Here is a 16781-nt window from a genome sequence, read left to right as displayed (position 1 = left end):
AGCTCTACAAGACAAAGAATAAAGCAAGAATAAATGAGTATTGAGCATCATAACTTCTTATGAACCGTGAGAATAAGCATGGCGGATAGCCAAAAACTTTTGCTAATTTTCGATAATTTTCATGGTTGAATACTTTACACTTTATCTTGAATTATATAACCCACAGTTTCCTCAATTTTTATTTATTTTACGCTTCTTGACCTGTGGGGTCTTACCGCTAGCTCCTATCGTGATGTTGACCTTTGGAGGTACTGGGAAACCATAGGACTTCGCAACCTTGGCGAGGTCCAATTTATCTATCTGGTAAACAGTTTTCAAAGAATGCGATGCGTATGCTTGTAAATATGATCTGTAACCATCCTTAGCGGTTTGATGCAAGTAGTAGTTAGATTTGATCAGTTTCTCCAATTGAGATTGAACGTTGGCAATCTTGTTAGTTGGGAACTCGTATTCATTTAAAGGAACCTTGGCGGCTTTTAGATATCTTAGGAACCCGAGTTCACTTGGCGTTAAGAACATAAGCGACTTACCTTTACCCTTGGTACCTCTAGCAGTTCTACCAACTCTGTGAATGTAATCTCTTGGATCATCAGGAGGATCGAATTGAATGATCCAATCGACCGCTGGGATATCTAGACCTCTTGCAGCGACATCGGTACAGATCAGAATCCCCCTCTCTGCATTACAAAATTCGAAGAAAGTGTTTGTTCTTTTTTGTTGCTTCTGCTTACCGTGTAATTCCAATACGGGCAAATCGATGTAGTTGAGCAACTCTGCGTAGTATTTCACAGAGTTACAAGACGACAAAAATACGATGACTTTCTTCTTTTGGTTTCTCTTGAGGAAAGAGAACAGTAATAAGAATCTCTTGTCACTATCACAAACGACATAGCCTTGTTCCAACCCATCTGCCGTTGAGTTATCCTTCTCCGAAACGACATTGATGAACAATGGGCCTGGTCTCAACGAGATTCTAGCCAGATCCTCGACCTTCGTGGTCTGCGTTGCGGAAAATAACATCGACTGCCTATCGTCGTTGGGTAAAATCTTGATAATTTGTCTCATCTCATCCTCGAACCCGATCTCCAAGATCCGGTCCGCCTCATCGATCACTAAAGCTTTCAAATTCTTGAATACAAATCCCTTGGTATTCTGCAAATGATCCAACAGACGACCAGGTGTAGCAATCAACATGTTAACACCTTTGGCCAACTTGTCTGCTTCTTGTCTCCGGTTCGCACCTCCAATAACGATCCCGTATGTCTGAGAATGGAACTCCATCAATTCACGGGCAACTCCAAAAATTTGCAAAGCTAGTTCCCTAGTAGGAGTAATAACAATCACACCCGTACCATTTCTTGGCTTGAATTTCAACGAATGTAACCTTTCAATGGCAGGAATCAAGAACGCCAAAGTCTTACCAGACCCAGTCTTTGCTGCTCCAAGCACATCCCGGCCCGCCAAAAGCGGAGGAATAGTCCTAGCTTGTACAGGAGTCATACTACTAAACCCCATCTTCTCAACAGCCTTCATCGTAGCGTCAGAAAGGTTTAACCCACTGAATTCCTCAACCACATCATCATTTTCCATACTCTCTTCTTCAGCACTACGTTTCCTACTCTCACTCATGCTTAATATCACCTAACTGGATCTCTCAAGAACCTCTGAATCCACTTCTCAAAGCCTTCAATTGTCCATATATCACCAATTTTTCATCTCATCGCAGCTCATCGCCTTTGAAAATTTTTTTAATTGTAGTTACAAGGAGGGTAGCGACAAGGCTAAGTCTACTAGCGCCATGTTGATGTTTGCTGAAGAATGCCTTCGTAATTACAATTCACTCCTAAACCAGTTTTAAAGCTTGTACTTAGCTGATTATAGCACAGCAGGATGAGTTTCGGTGAAAATTGGTTTGATTCTTGGGATCCCGAGTCGCTTTATGCCGAGAGCGTGGTGGGTTGTAATGGTTGTGTCGAGGGTTCACCTATTGAATCTAGTGGCATCGTTGTTGGACCTGTGTTGAGATTAAAAAAAGTAGATTATGAATTGGGAATTTATAATGGATCTGTGTTAATTGTTACACGGGATTTGCAGGATGCCGTCCCAAGAATTCAGTTCACTGTGGGCTGTTCTTTAAAATCTGATTTAAAAGTTTCGAGTAAACCTCGCAATGGAGAATTTGAGTCCACTTTGTTTCATGAAGAAACTTGGGATGAGTCCGTGTATCGTTTCTTTAGATACAATATTGAGATTCCACTAGCTGATATTGAGCAAATGGTGAAATATAGTGTTGATGGACGGAATGAACCGCACTATCGGTTTTTTATTCCTTCGAAGACTACTAATTTCAACACAATTTCTTATTCATGTAATGGGTTCTCCTTGAATGTCGACACTACCAAGTTTAAAGGGTCTATGTGGTTTGATATCTTGAATAAACATGCTAAAGTCCGTTATAACGTTATGCTTGGAGGAGGTGATCAAATCTACTCAGATGGTATTGAAGTTTTCTGTGAGAAAGTAAAGGAATGGGCTCAGAGGAAGAAATTAATACACAAGTTTACAACAAAGGTGGATGCAGAATTTCGGAGGCAATTGGATGCTTTTTACTTGAGAGAGTATATCGAATGGTATGGATATGGTCACTGGAGAGGTTCAACACCAAAATCTAAGTGTACTCAAAAATGTTTCCCCTATGCAATGGCTACAATTCCTTCGGTCAATATTTGGGACGACCACGATATTATCGATGGGTTTGGTTCTTACTCAGATACGTTTATGAAGACTGATGTTTTCAGCTCTATTGGTAAATTTGCCTACAAATACTACATGTTGTTCCAACATCACGTTAGTTTAAATGAACGTGAAGCATATTTAGAAGATCCAATTTGGCTGCTTGGTAAAAAGCCCAGTCCGTACATCGAAGAGGTTAATCACTCTGTTTTCACCAGGATCGGCCCCACGATGGGTCTTCTCGGTTTAGATTGTAGAACTGAGAGAAAATTAAAGGAGATTGTGAGCGAATCGACTTATGAAATTGTATTTAAGAAGCTTGCTCAAGAAGCTCAAGCCGCCAAGATGGATCATTTAATGGTCATGCTTGGTGTTCCCATCGCATATCCCAGAATGGTACTAATGGAATGGATCTTTTCCTCGAGGCTACTATCTCCCTTAAGAAAGTTATCAAGAAGAACAGCTTTTGCAAGTGGTCTGGTTAATGATTTTAACGGTGATATTGAGTTGCTAGACGATTTGAACGATCACTGGTGTGCCAGACACCACAAAAAGGAAAGAAACATGTTGATGGGCCGTTTGCAAGACTTTGGTGCCAAGTACGGTGTAAGGGTCACTATTCTATCCGGAGACGTTCACCTCGCGTCTATCGGCAGGTTCAAGACCAAGAGGCACAGACATCATTTGTACAATACCAGTGAAGACGAAAAGCACAATGCCAAGGTAGACAACGAACCAGAGAATGACTTGAGATTGATGTTCAATGTAATCTCCAGTGCTGTGGTCAATACTCCACCACCAAACCCAATGGTCACCTTGTTGCAATCCAAGGCTAATGTACACCATTTCGACCACGAAACTGACGAAGACGCTGTACCATTGTTTAACATTGAAGTCTCTGGAGCCGGTAACCGCCGTGAGAAATGTTTCCTGAATAGAAGAAACTGGTCCGATATCATTCCAGTCGAGAACGCGCTAAAGAATGAGTACTTAGCTAAGCTATACAACGTCAAGATTGGAGACAAAGTTATGCCCGGCATTGTCTCCCCGGCAACCGGTCTTTACCGCGAAGAATCAACCAAAAAATTGGCAGAGAAAGGTTTCTTCCAATACCCGATTACTGAGAAAGGTGTTGTTGTGTCACTAAACATGGAGACAGAACCAGAAAACCCCCATTCCAAAAGTACAAGATACTGCTTACCAATTCCAGAACTGAGAACAACCTGTGCTGCACTTTCGCACTCCGGTTTGAAGCACTGGAATTTAAAGTAAAACTAGCTACTAAGCAAGTGCATGTCTGCATGTCTTACATGCCAACAAAAATTCTTTTAATAATATTATTTATTTAATACTTTATCCTTTATTCTTTTGAATGCAGATGGCTGCCCCATCTGCGGAGAAACTTCCCCCAACGACAGTTTATCCGCAGGAACAACTACGTCCCCACATGGAACAACCTCACTCATTCGGATTATTATCGGAAGAAGTTCGGGGAAACTCGAGGGCTTGGACCGGAAAAAAAGGGAAAACCGTACTTTCTCCATCAAAGTGTTGGAAGAAATCACGACAAAGCGCAACCAGAACTGAAAAAATCGCAGAGATAGTTGTCTGCTGTTTACTGATAGCACCCCCGAGCATTCTTGTTTACTGCATGTGTCGTTTGCGACATCATCTGGTGAGATTTGCAATTTTCTAATTTCGATTATGTATTTAAATTGGAGGCGTTTCAATCTTCTAGTTTCCTACAAAAGAACTGTATAGAAAACAATTAAATTAATAAAAATTACTTGATGGCTACTGCTCAGTTGCCTTCGGTAACAACAACTGCTGTAGCGACTCCTCCAGATTCTGAGGGGAAAGTCGCAGATGATTACGTTCCGTGGCCTGTCTTGGATAAGAGCCCAGGTACTGCGCCATGCAAATACGTTACGAGAGGGAACATGTTAGGAGATGGACATTTTAGTGTGGTTAAGGAATGCATGAATGTTTATACCAAGGATCTCTATGCGATGAAGTTGGTTCATAAGAGTATGATCAAGGGCAAACTGCCCTTGATCCAGCGTGAAGTGAAACTATTGAGATTGGTGAGTGATAAAGTAAGACAACTGGAGAAGAAGGAATTCCGTACGTTCGACGTTTTCGAAGGACACCATCATGTTTTACAATTGTTCGATTTCTTCGAGACTTCCGAAAGTATTGCCTTGATCACACAGCTGTGTGAAAAAGGTGATTTATATGAAAAGATTATTGACAGTGGTTCTTTAGACTTGGAATTACAAGCGAAATCCTACTGTGCTTGTTTGCTGAGTGTTTTGGAATTTTTACATGCAAATGGGGTGGTTCATAGAGATCTGAAAGCTGAGAACGTGCTTTTCAGATCCAGAGTCAATAAGAATGAGCCAGATGAGCACCATGGTGATTTCAACTACGATTTGAAAGCTCACGATGTTATCCTGGCTGATTTTGGCTTGGCTACTCAGATTGACTCTAATACCAGTTCGACATGTTTGAAAGAGTTTGTCGGAACAATGTCATACATTGCACCAGAGATTGTTCGTTGCAAAGGTGTAGGGAGCCTCTCGCAGAATGAAGTCGCCAAATTGGAAAGCTATAGTTATCCAGTTGACATTTGGGCTCTTGGGGTTTTAACCTATTTTATGGCTTTGGGTTACACACCATTTGATTGTGATAACGATGAGGAGACTTTGGAGTGTATTCAAAAAGTTGATTACTACGTCGATGAAGAGATGCGGGCAGATCCTAAGATGAAAGAATTTTGGAGTTTCTTACAATGCTGTTTCATAGAAGATCCAGCAAAGAGACCATCAGCAGCTTTACTGAAGCACCATCCATTTGTTAAAGATTTTTTCGCTACATCTGCTGCTGATGCGAATGCAATTGAAATTCCCGAATCACTCAAGAGAAGCGGTTCCACTTCGTCATTACATTCCTTGAGACAACCTTCGAGATCTACATCTTCCAGTACTTTAGCATATTTGGCAATCAATAACAATACTTCACCCTCGATAACAGCACAAAGTAGTAAATCGGGCACTCCATTGTATTTGGAACCACGGTCAACTCGCGATAGGAATTTAAGACAAGTGAGAGAAACTTTGAGAAAGACACTTTCGATGACCTCGTTAAGAAATGCCAATGCTTCTTTGCCTACTGTGGAATCGAAACTGAACTCAACTTTTGTGCTAGAGCCAAAACCTCCAACCAACTCTTTGATGAATGGTTGTTACAGCACAACTCCCGAGTCAAAATCAAACTTGAGTACTCCAAAGTCTCTTTCGAGACAAAGTTCAACGAACAGCGTATACGTTACCAATCAAACGGCCTCAGTTGACGACTATATGAACGATGACGATGACGATGAAGATATGGGCATCATGATTTAAACCCCGATCTTCGAATAGATGATTAGTGATATAGATTTAGTTTTTGTTTTACGGTATAATGTACTTGCCATTTCTCGTAGCTGTGCGTAAGTAAGTTATAGAATGCATGTATCATAGGCTCTTCTTACCCAACAAACTCAGGAATTCTTCCCTTGTTCTGTGTGCTCTAAAGCAACCCATCATGCAGGATGTTACCGTAGCAGACCCAGTCTTCTGAATACCCCTAGAGACCATACACATGTGGGTGGCTTCAATCACTACAGCGACACCCATTGGCTTCAAGATTTCACTCAAAGCCATAGCGATCTGCTTAGTCAACCGTTCTTGGACTTGTAACCTTCTAGCGTACATCTCCGCCAATCTAGCCAGTTTACTCAAACCCAGAACGTTCTTGTTTGGAATGTATCCAATGTGGACTTTACCGTAAAAGGGAACCAAATGGTGCTCGCACAGCGAATATATCTCTATATCACGCACAATGACCATTTCATCATGATCCTCTTGAAAAACTGCATTTTTAATCACATCATCCATTATATTTATCTGATAACCTCTGGTAAAATACAGCATTGCCTTTGCATAACGGGTTGGAGTATCAAGTAAACCTTCTCTTGTAACATCTTCACCCAATTCTTCCAAAATCGTCTTTACCGCTCCTGATATCCTTTCAATACGTGCGTTTTCCTGCTCCTCAGACTCCTGAGCCCTCTCTCGCGTACCAACTGAGGGCCATGAGAATCCATCTTCATCGACTGGTAGCCTCAGAGTATACGGAGACACAGGTCTCGTGTTCAAAGGAGTGCCCTGCCTTGCCTGTAAAGCTTCCACCTGTGGATGATACATTTCCAATCAATTGCCTAGGGTATTAGAAAACTAAAGCCCTTACAAACCAGATCAGTCGACCTTGCAACCTTCGAAGACTGCTTACGATCAAGCAACTCTTCGCTCGAAAGTGAAAAATTGTAAAAACTGCCTGTGAAGATTAAGAAAAGTCACGTGCACAAGCTATTCAAGCCACTAATCTTCCAATACCTCGACAAAGTGGGCATATATCTTCATCAAATAGGAATGTAACTCTTCCAGTACCTCTACATTCACCACATAGAACTCCTCCAAGCCGTGGGTCACCTGGAGATACCACTATAGGCTGTCCCATTGAGTTATATGGCTGCGCGATGGGAGCAGAGCCCTGGAACATGGGCCTTATTCCGTAGGAGCTGGATGGATAGGACCTGCCGTAGGTAAGTGCTGGAACGCTATTCGAATTGTTTGGTGGAGCAAATCGACGCCAACACGATTTACACGATCGTCCGTTCTTCAATTTGTATCCTGAATTGTTACACTTACTGCAATGGTATCCGTGTGGATACCTCCAAGGAAGATTGGGCTGTGCAGGAGCTGCTGGATGCGTAGGTCTCGGTAGTTGTCCCGTAGGTTTCGAAGAACTGGGTCTAGCGGGTCGAGCGGGTCTAGGTGGTGGGGAAGTTGGCGCAGGAGCGGATTGCGAACTCTGTACCCGCTGGGCATCTTCTTTTAGTACTTCTTCGTAAGTGGGTAAATCTCCAGGCATACTGGCGACTTGGTTCTAGTGAAGTGATCTGTCGAGGCAGTGTGCATAGCAGGGTCTTTATATGATCCGCATGCGTAGAGAGTGATGCGAATAAGGATATGCAACAAGATCAGCAGGCTATTCGACACACCTTTGGCCCTGGTATCATGCTGTGCTGACATTAAGATAATATTAACAACCTTTCAACTTTTTTGGCAGTAAATTCAATTAAAATCAAGTAATTTGATTCTGTCAAGGAAATTATGATTTACAGGTATCTTTAGCTTACGATGTTGACCCCTGCAATGGCTGTTTGATCTTGAGTAATAATATTAAAAATTAATGAATTCCGAAATTGGTTTACTTTGAGAATAGGGAGCAAGCTAAATGGTTAAATATATGTTGTTTGTTTAACAAGAGTATAAATCCTTTGTGAAAAGGGCTTCCTAAGTTTTAAACTTCTTTACTCCTAAACCAAAGTGCAAATTACTTGAATTATGCGTGGTATGGCATTGCCGAAGCTGACTTGTGAACCTCTTCCTTTTGTACTACTCGTACTTCGGCTCTAGAATGTTATTTTAATCCTCCTCTCCTGTTACTTCGTTCAATTTACGCTGCACAAAGGCGGCACGATCCACAGATGAGCCAGCCGCTGTGGAATACATGGAAGGTATTTGTCCAAAAGCTCATTCGACAACTGCCTTATTTATTAAGTCGACAGTAGCTGAGTTTATTTCGAATACTATTACATTTTGTTACCACGTTAATACTCTAAAGATAAATCACTCATCTACTTGGTCTGCATTTATCAGCACTATCAACAGGCCTTGATATTATATTCGCCATAATTCGAAAGAATATTATGATAGACTAGACCAATTTACTACCGATAATTATTACAAGAAATTATGATCACACATCCAGTTGGACTCTTAAAAATTTCGACTGGGAAACAAGCTAAAGCCATAACGATCAAATCATTGTAAATGGGAAACCCAATGGCAGCCTTACTCGCTCTTTCCACAGTTTGACACATTCTTCTACTACTTGTCATCGCTGCCGCTCGCGTTGCACGATTATAGGCATGTTAGTTAAATTCCAACCAAGATTCTTCATACTAACAATGCACCAGACCAGTTGACCCTATTGACGCGATATGTGGCTATCTGAGTCGCAAAGTATGTAATACGACTCCGCACGATCAATTGTCGATTCCCAACGCGTTTACTAACGTTTTTTTTAAGAGTTTGGAGTTGCATTCACATTTGGTGGGTTCCTCTTCTTTACATTTGGCGTGTTTACGTTCTTTGACCGTGCACTACTAGCATTGGGAAATGTTCTATTTCTAGTCGGGGTATTACTGATCATTGGACCTCAAAAGACCTATATCTTCTTCACACGACCAAACAAGAGACGTGGATCGTTCTTTTTGGTACTGGGCGTGTTATTAATTCTTTCTAAATGGACCTTTATTGGGTTCTTGATCGAATCCCTTGGCATCATAGGTCTATTTGGCGATTTCTTCGGGGTAGCAGTGCAATTTCTCAGATCTTTACCCATCGTGGGACCAATCCTATCACACCCAGCAGTAGCACCCGTTGTAGATAGACTTGCCGGTATCAGAGTGCTACCAGTATAAGAATAAATGTGTATAATACAAGTACGCAGCACGTGATAATTAACATTAGCTGTGTCTATAATATAGTCAATTAAATCATCTTTTCTGACCTTTATCACTTCACATCGAAGAGAAGAGATATGTTACATACCACTTTGAGCATTCTAGAAGGCAGTTTGACTCGCAAGAAGTGGGGTGTGGCTAAAATGCAGTATCATGAGTAAGATTAAAATGCAATTGGCATGCAAATGGTCTTTCACAAGGCTCAAATGGCTGTCGAAAGGCCATCTTAGAGCTCAATTTTGAATTTGTTGTCAAAAATTTTGACTCAAAATTAGTCCGTTGCAGGTGATGTGAAATTTCAAGCTAACTTTTGAAAGGCCCTTTGTATGCCAAAAGATCACCTTTAAGAGCAGTTAAATTGGTATTAGGAGCTATTTGAGCCATCAATTAGGACTGGTTAAAGGTCTTTGAACTAGACTGATGGGGCGTCATTTGAGAGATCGCCACAATGGGGGCGAAAGAAGAGCAGATCATGGAGAATTGGGTGAAATAAAGGACCGTAATGGGATAATACATACCACTAGTAGATCATTGAGGAAAGTTAATTATGCAGAGGTAGAATCCGGATTTGATTACTTAGATGATGAAGATGGGAACAGTGAAAACGCGGAAGAAAATACAAGAGAACCGCAGGTCGATAAGGAAGAGATATACGCTGCAGAAGAGGTAGAAGTACCTAAAAAGAGACTGAATGACCCAGAAGCAGAGGATGAGAGTTTTCATGAGGACGATGGTGAAGGTGAAGCAATGGATGATGATGATGATTCGGAAAATAGTGCTGATGATGGGTTTTATGGGAGGAACGATGTGAAGCGGCGACGTAGAATGGCTGACAAGAGTTTTGTAGTAGCAGATCCGGATGATGACGATGATATTGACGACGAGGACGAGGATGAGGATGAGGATGATGTGGCCCTTAGGGCATCTAGAAGACGTAGATCGGCGCGTCAACGTGTGCGGCCAGAAACACCACCTCGACGGATGTCTCGAAGGCTCAGAAGCAGAACTCGAATGCATGATCATGATGAGGACGAAGTTCATCGTCATCACGATCTGGACGACGAGGCCTTGTCTCTCGAAGAAGAGATTAGAGAGTTACAGGAAGATAGCCCAATACGAGAGAAACGATCACTGCGAGAAAGGACAAAACCTGTCAACTACAGGTTACCACCACCATTGTCAGAGGCTAATGCCGAAGAACATGCGAACAGACAAAACACATCATCATTCATGAATCCGTCGCCTCGTAGAGGTCGCGGAGGTTGGAATGCAAGCCAAAATATGGGGCCAACACGCCGATTGTTCCCTACAGGTGGGCCCTTTGGTGGTAACGATGTTACAACGATCTTTGGGCAAAACACCAATTTTTATAATCATGGACCATCTGGCGAGAACAATAAATTACTCATCGATTCCGACTCATCGGAGGACGAGATTTTGCCTCTGGGTGCTACTCCAAAGCCAAAATCGAACAGTTTAAAGAAAAAGAAGAAACCAGAGATCGCAGATTTGGATCCATTGGGAGTTGACATGAACGTGAAGTTTGGTGATATTGGCGGTCTAGATAATTTCATCGATCAATTGAAAGAGATGGTCGCATTACCTCTCTTGTATCCAGAGTTATACCAGAATTTCAATATAACCCCTCCAAGAGGTGTTTTGTTTCACGGTCCACCCGGTACGGGTAAGACACTCATGGCTCGTGCACTGGCGGCTAGTTGTTCTTCAGAGGGTCATAAGATAACATTCTTCATGAGAAAAGGCGCCGATATACTGTCGAAATGGGTAGGTGAAGCAGAGAGGCAGCTAAGGTTATTATTCGAAGAAGCAAAAAAGCAGCAACCAGCTATCATATTTTTCGATGAGATTGATGGTCTAGCACCCGTGAGAAGTTCAAAACAAGAACAAATTCATGCTAGTATTGTGTCAACTTTACTTGCTCTCATGGATGGTATGGATAACAGAGGTCAAGTGATTGTAATCGGTGCAACTAATAGACCGGACGCAGTTGACCCAGCTCTGAGAAGACCAGGTAGATTTGATAGAGAGTTTTATTTTCCGTTGCCAAACCTTGAATCGCGTGCTCAAATTCTAAGAATTCATACGAAGAGCTGGAAGACTTCACTATCGGACGATTTCGTAAAACATTTAGCATTATTGACAAAGGGTTACGGTGGTGCTGATTTGAGAGCTCTTTGTACTGAAGCCGCTTTATTGAGTATCCAAAGAAAATATCCACAAATCTATCAAAGTGATGAGAAGTTAGTTGTTGACCCTAGTCAAGTAAAGACAAGCACTGGAGACTTTATGCTGGCTTTGAAAAAGATTATTCCATCGTCCGCTAGATCTACGGGGAATACGGCTCAACCTCTCCCTGAGTCACTCAAACCATTACTGGGAATGCAATTCGAGGCGGTCAAGATGAAATTGCAAAGAATCTTTCCTGAGGATGACAATCTCGTCAAAAGTAGCTCTTCCTTGATTCAGCACTATCTTGAATATGAGGATGATACCGAGACCAACGAAGGTACTGGTGGTTTTGCTCATCGTGCCTTGATCGACCGAATCGCTAACTCCCGTATATGCAACCCAAAACTCCTACTTACTGGGCCAGCGGGAAATGGCCAGCAATACATTGGATCGGCTATTCTCAATTATTTTGAACAATTCAACGTTCAGAGACTTGACCTTGCGACTCTCGTTTCAGACAGTGGGAGAACGCTTGAATCAGCGGTTGTCCAAAGTTTTCTGGAGGCACGTAAAAGGCAACCTTCGGTAATCTTTATACCGAATATCGAAGTCTGGTGCAGGGCAGTTCCGGAATCTGTCATTCTTACTTTGTCAACTTTGCTAAGATCTTTGCAAGGAAATGAAAGAGTTCTTCTTCTCGGAGTTTCAGATACAGTACATCAAAATGATCTTCTTAGTGGACCGATTGCTCATTTTGAGTTTGGAAGAGAAGTGCTCAATATAGAAGAGCCGACCTCTCATCAAAGAAAAGAGTACTTTAGCTTCATTGCCCAACTGCTACGGATGAAACCGACTTCATTTATAACCAACAGGAAGAGGAGCAAACCACTTCCAAAGTTACCGCTAGCAAAGGAGGATAATAAACCTGACGAAAATAAAGATGAAAGTGAGCAATCTTCATGCGATGCTCTTAGAAAGAAGTTAAAATCTTTCCAGCGTCAAGACTTGCGACTGAAGAATGTTTTAAAGATAAAATTATCTGGTCTCATGGACCTTTTTAAAAGTCGCTATAAGAGATTCAGGAAACCTCCAGTCGACGACGCTTTTCTGGTTCATCTCTTTGAGCCTCAAACAGACCCCAATTGGCAGCCAGCTTATGTGAAGGACAATGATATGATTCTAGAGGTAGCTTCTGGTCGTCGGTTCTACAACATGGATCTAGACCTGATAGAAGAACGTTTGTGGAATGGATACTACTCTGAACCCAAGCAATATCTCAAAGACATCGAACTCATATACCGTGATGCAACTACTACTGGCGATAGAGAACGAGTAATCAAAGCTTCGGAAATGTTTGCCAATGCGCAGATGGGAATTGAAGAAATGTCTACAGCTGATTTTATCCATGACTGCAAGGCAACTCGCCAAAGGGATCTGGAAAGACAAGAGCTCTTCCTACGTGATGAAGAAGTTAGAGTCGAAAAGGAAAAACAGCAGCTAAAGAATGCAGAAGCCAATGGGGACATCATGGACAATACCGTCAGCGAGGGCGTCGCTGCAGGTTCTCAACTACAAGCCCAACTTCAATTCAACGATGAGGAGGAGATTGGTCCCCAACCCGATCAATCACCAGACGACGACCCCAAAAAAGAAGAGATTTCATCTACAGCACAACAAAGTGAGGAACAGCATCAAACCACTCCAATGGACAATCCCGCTACAGGGCTTCAAACTCATTCAGAACATAATGTGAATAGGAAAGAAGAGACTGTTCAAGCGGACAACAAGGATCACGCAAGTGCCGAAGGGAGTGATGAAGAGGCCGAAGAGGATGAGAAAGGGGATGCAAAAGAGTCAGAAAGTGATTGTGAAAGGGAAAATAGTAGAACTTCTGAGTCAGAAGCTGAAGATGCAGACGCATCCCATGAACTAATAGTCGACGAGGATTTGCTCAAGGAGATAGTGATTTTACTGGTGAAAAAAACTAAAGGTTACACTGTTTCGGCTCTCGAAAAGCTACACTCTGATTTAACAGAAATAATTTGGACAGAGCGGTTCGTCTGGGATAGAACGCGTACGGCCGTAAAGGTCAAAGAATATATTACAGGCATTTGATAATTAAAATATGTATATAGTATTTGCATGGGACATAGATCTAATTTACAATTCTATCAGCGAAATTCAGCACAGTTTCATCATCTGCGAATTGCGCCGTGACTTGAACGCCAAGAGGAACATCATTACCAAGCGGGATGGAAAGAGTAGGTAGACCTGCTAAAGACATTGGCATAGTGAAGACATCATTCAAATACTCATTGGTTGGCGATGAATTTTCGGCGCTGGTGAATGATTCAATTGTAGAAGGAGGGCCTGTGGCTGTAAGACTGATGATCAAATCGACGCCAGAAACATTTCCTTTTGAATTTGAAATGATGTTAGGACCTCTAAAAATCTCATCAAAGTCGTTCATCAGGCCTACTCTTAACTTTTGCGCCTTCACATAATTGTTTTTGAAAGTCTCAGAGCACAGGTTATAGTTTCCCAAAATGATTCTATCCTGAACTTCTCTACCAAAGTTAGCTCTTGTTGGCGCAAAAAGTGTTCCGTTTTCAATATCTGTCGTGTCAGCTCTTGTTCCATACCTTATACCATCATATCGGGAGAGGTTAGATACAGCTTCAGCCGGTGAGAGGGTGTAGTATATAGGTAGGGAATCTTTGACGGAAGGAATAGTAACTGGGTAAAATTCATGCCCCATATCCATTAGCTCTTTAATAAATCGAAAAAATAGGTTCTTGTAGTCTGCGGAGATTGAAGCTTGAAGAAATTCTTGAGGAATACCTATACGGAGCTTTCCCTTTTCTTTAAAAAGTTTATTAGCCTTCTTCCTTAAGTCGTTACTCAATGAAGTCGGATCCTTCGAGTCATACTCGTTGAGAACATTGTAAACTTTGCGCAAGACAGGCATACCTTTTGACAATATTCCTACAGTATCAAGCGATTGGGCATACGCAACAACACCATATCTGGAGATTCGACCGTAAGATGGTTTAAATCCTAAAACAGCATTGAAGGCAGCTGGCAATCGCACTGATCCGCCAGTGTCAGTTCCAAGTGCAAAATCAACTGCTCCAGCTGCAACAGCAGCAGCAGAACCTGAAGATGAACCACCTGCTGTTATCTTGGTACTAGGATACAGGGGATTCAGCACGGGTCCAAAATGCGAGTGGATACCACCCGATCCCATCCCAAACTCGTCAAGATTAGTCTTTCCTGCAATCACTACACCAGCTTCCCGCAATCTTCGCACACAAGTAGCATCATATGGCGACTGATAGGTCTCTAATATTTTGGACGCACATGTTGTCGGTAGATCCTTGGTCACTATGTTGTCCTTGATACCGGCAACCAAGTGTGAAAGTGGTAGTTCCTTGTCAGCGTTATCCACTAATCGTTTCTCCGCCGAAGGATCAATATTTATGAAGATGTTATACCGTTTTTGAAGTTCAGGTATGGATCTAATTCGACTTAGAGCTGTCTTCAAGCTCATGTTTACTTGACTTGCACTTTTGAACAACGTTTTTTGATCACGAAGACAATCGATAAAGCATAAAAGCGGTATAGAAAGCGTTCATAATACTAAAAAGAGAACAATATCGAACCTTATGAGTTTTTAAAGCTAATTTAGCTTGATCTGTGTTGGAATGTGAGCCAGAATATTGTCAACGAAGTGTAGTTCTTAAAAAAAGGCGAATGTCGTAGTAGTACAGTAGTAGTACAGTAGTAATACAGTAGTAATAATTAAAATTGAGCAGTGCCATGACTATGCTCAATTGAACGATTTGAGTAAATAGGAATCATGAAGTTAGATGCTTCATACTTTCTCTGTCAAAAAAGACAGTATCCTTGATACGCGATGACCTTAATGATAATAACTAGTTAAGCTGACTTCAAGAAGTAAACAAAGATCCGTACTCTGCAATTGGTCCAAACCCTACAATTCGGTACACTATGGAATTCATAGACATAAGTGCAGATGACGGTAACATTGACGATTTGGGTGAGATTGACACCAGTGGTCAGGAAGTCTATGAATGCGCAGCGCTGGAGGAACTCGACCAAGAGGACATACAAGACAAGCCATCTAACTATGGAGGCTCTCTCGACTATGAAAGTGCTACTCCTATCAAGGAGACACGAAAGATGATGGAGGGACCAGGGCTGGAGAAGCTGATGAACAATTTAGTGATCGCCAATACGTCCTATAACAATCCAATAGCTCCAGAATCAGTAGAGAAACGACTACTACGCATTGAAAAAGAACTGGAAGACATTTCTGGGGATCAATTGCGCGATTTGAGCCCTCAAACAGCTCAAAAACTTAAAGATACAAAAGGTCTGTATTCCCAGGTGTCTAAAGCTTACAAAGACCGGCTCGGAACTATTCGTAAAGTCCTAACTGAAGAATTAGAGGCGGATGGCGAGTTAGAGATGATATCCCTTCCATGCATTGCATTTGACACAAAGGATATGCGAAGATTATTGAATTTGGAACGAAGAGTGCACAATATAGAAACATTGGTAGGTCCTCGTGAACTCACCGATAAGTCACTGGCCACAGAACTCGGTGAATTAGCAGCTCAAGCCAAACTAATACACAATGATAGCGAAACTCTGGATCAGTTCCATAGGCGAGTACAAGAGATTGAAAAAGAGTACGAAAATTCCCTCCTAGGAAGAAAGTCTAAGGACGATCGTGTATTGCATCGTCATGCAGTAGACCAAATGGAATCTCAAGAGTCCAGAGTCAATGAGTTGTACCGTTACCTTGGTGTCCTGAAAAAATACGGGCCCATACTGCCCCAGTTGACCAACAGGATCAAGGAAATCAATGGGATCAGCATGAAGCAAACCGAGAGCCTAAACATAATAAGAACAATTGATGTTTCAATTGAAGATTTACAGAAGCAAGTTCAACAGTGGGAAGAAGTCACACAAACCATGGAACAGAAGCTCACTGCACAGGAAGTTGAGCTGGAAGAGAATATCAAATATTTCAACCATACTGTGGCAAAGCTAGAAGACAGAATAAGGCCTTCTAACAGTTGTTGAATAGTGCCTTCTCCATCACGTGAAATATCGAGCTTCTTGACGAAGGTTTTCAATATAAAGGTAAGTTGGATCTTAATGGAATATAGACTGCAATACGTTGAAGTCAGCAAGA

At 41.9% G+C, this 16781-nt stretch overlaps 9 protein-coding genes across 9 annotated transcripts; 5 read left to right on the top strand and 4 right to left on the bottom strand.

Moving 5' to 3' along the window:
- Positions 1–171: 171 nt before the first annotated feature.
- HAS1 (ATP-dependent RNA helicase HAS1) lies at positions 172–1629 on the bottom strand (the record flags this gene model as incomplete). The annotated part of the gene is made up of 1 exon (XM_003682595.1): positions 172–1629. One exon carries the CDS (start codon positions 1627–1629, stop codon positions 172–174), a length of 1458 nt encoding a protein of 485 aa, XP_003682643.1.
- Positions 1630–1890: 261 nt separating this feature from the next.
- Positions 1891–4005, top strand: TDEL0G00640 (uncharacterized protein; the record flags this gene model as incomplete). The annotated part of the gene is made up of 1 exon (XM_003682594.1): positions 1891–4005. One exon carries the CDS (start codon positions 1891–1893, stop codon positions 4003–4005), a length of 2115 nt encoding a protein of 704 aa, XP_003682642.1.
- A 518-nt stretch (positions 4006–4523) lies between these two features.
- On the top strand, positions 4524–6137 carry TDA1 (protein kinase TDA1; the record flags this gene model as incomplete). The annotated part of the gene is made up of 1 exon (XM_003682593.1): positions 4524–6137. One exon carries the CDS (start codon positions 4524–4526, stop codon positions 6135–6137), a length of 1614 nt encoding a protein of 537 aa, XP_003682641.1.
- A 111-nt stretch (positions 6138–6248) lies between these two features.
- FOL2 (GTP cyclohydrolase I) lies at positions 6249–6980 on the bottom strand (the record flags this gene model as incomplete). Its single annotated transcript, XM_003682592.1, has 1 exon — positions 6249–6980. The coding sequence occupies one exon, from the start codon at positions 6978–6980 to the stop codon at positions 6249–6251; it is 732 nt and encodes a 243-aa protein (XP_003682640.1).
- Positions 6981–7146: 166 nt separating this feature from the next.
- Positions 7147–7707, bottom strand: HUA1 (Hua1p; the record flags this gene model as incomplete). Its single annotated transcript, XM_003682591.1, has 1 exon — positions 7147–7707. The coding sequence occupies one exon, from the start codon at positions 7705–7707 to the stop codon at positions 7147–7149; it is 561 nt and encodes a 186-aa protein (XP_003682639.1).
- Positions 7708–8842: 1135 nt separating this feature from the next.
- Positions 8843–9325, top strand: GOT1 (Got1p; the record flags this gene model as incomplete). The annotated part of the gene is made up of 2 exons (XM_003682590.1): positions 8843–8864; positions 9012–9325. The coding sequence occupies 2 exons, from the start codon at positions 8843–8845 to the stop codon at positions 9323–9325; spliced, it is 336 nt and encodes a 111-aa protein (XP_003682638.1).
- Positions 9326–9787: 462 nt separating this feature from the next.
- On the top strand, positions 9788–13672 carry YTA7 (chromatin segregase YTA7; the record flags this gene model as incomplete). The annotated part of the gene is made up of 1 exon (XM_003682589.1): positions 9788–13672. One exon carries the CDS (start codon positions 9788–9790, stop codon positions 13670–13672), a length of 3885 nt encoding a protein of 1294 aa, XP_003682637.1.
- A 40-nt stretch (positions 13673–13712) lies between these two features.
- Positions 13713–15107, bottom strand: HER2 (glutamyl-tRNA(Gln) amidotransferase subunit HER2; the record flags this gene model as incomplete). The annotated part of the gene is made up of 1 exon (XM_003682588.1): positions 13713–15107. The coding sequence occupies one exon, from the start codon at positions 15105–15107 to the stop codon at positions 13713–13715; it is 1395 nt and encodes a 464-aa protein (XP_003682636.1).
- A 461-nt stretch (positions 15108–15568) lies between these two features.
- On the top strand, positions 15569–16669 carry JNM1 (Jnm1p; the record flags this gene model as incomplete). Its single annotated transcript, XM_003682587.1, has 1 exon — positions 15569–16669. One exon carries the CDS (start codon positions 15569–15571, stop codon positions 16667–16669), a length of 1101 nt encoding a protein of 366 aa, XP_003682635.1.
- Positions 16670–16781: the final 112 nt, after the last annotated feature.

Source organism: Torulaspora delbrueckii, chromosome 7 (genome assembly GCF_000243375.1).
Source record: "Torulaspora delbrueckii CBS 1146 chromosome 7, complete genome".
Classification (NCBI taxonomy): Eukaryota; Fungi; Ascomycota; class Saccharomycetes; order Saccharomycetales; family Saccharomycetaceae; genus Torulaspora; species Torulaspora delbrueckii.
The sequence above is the reverse complement of the archived record's forward strand: the minus strand, read 5'-3'. Positions and strand labels throughout refer to the sequence as shown.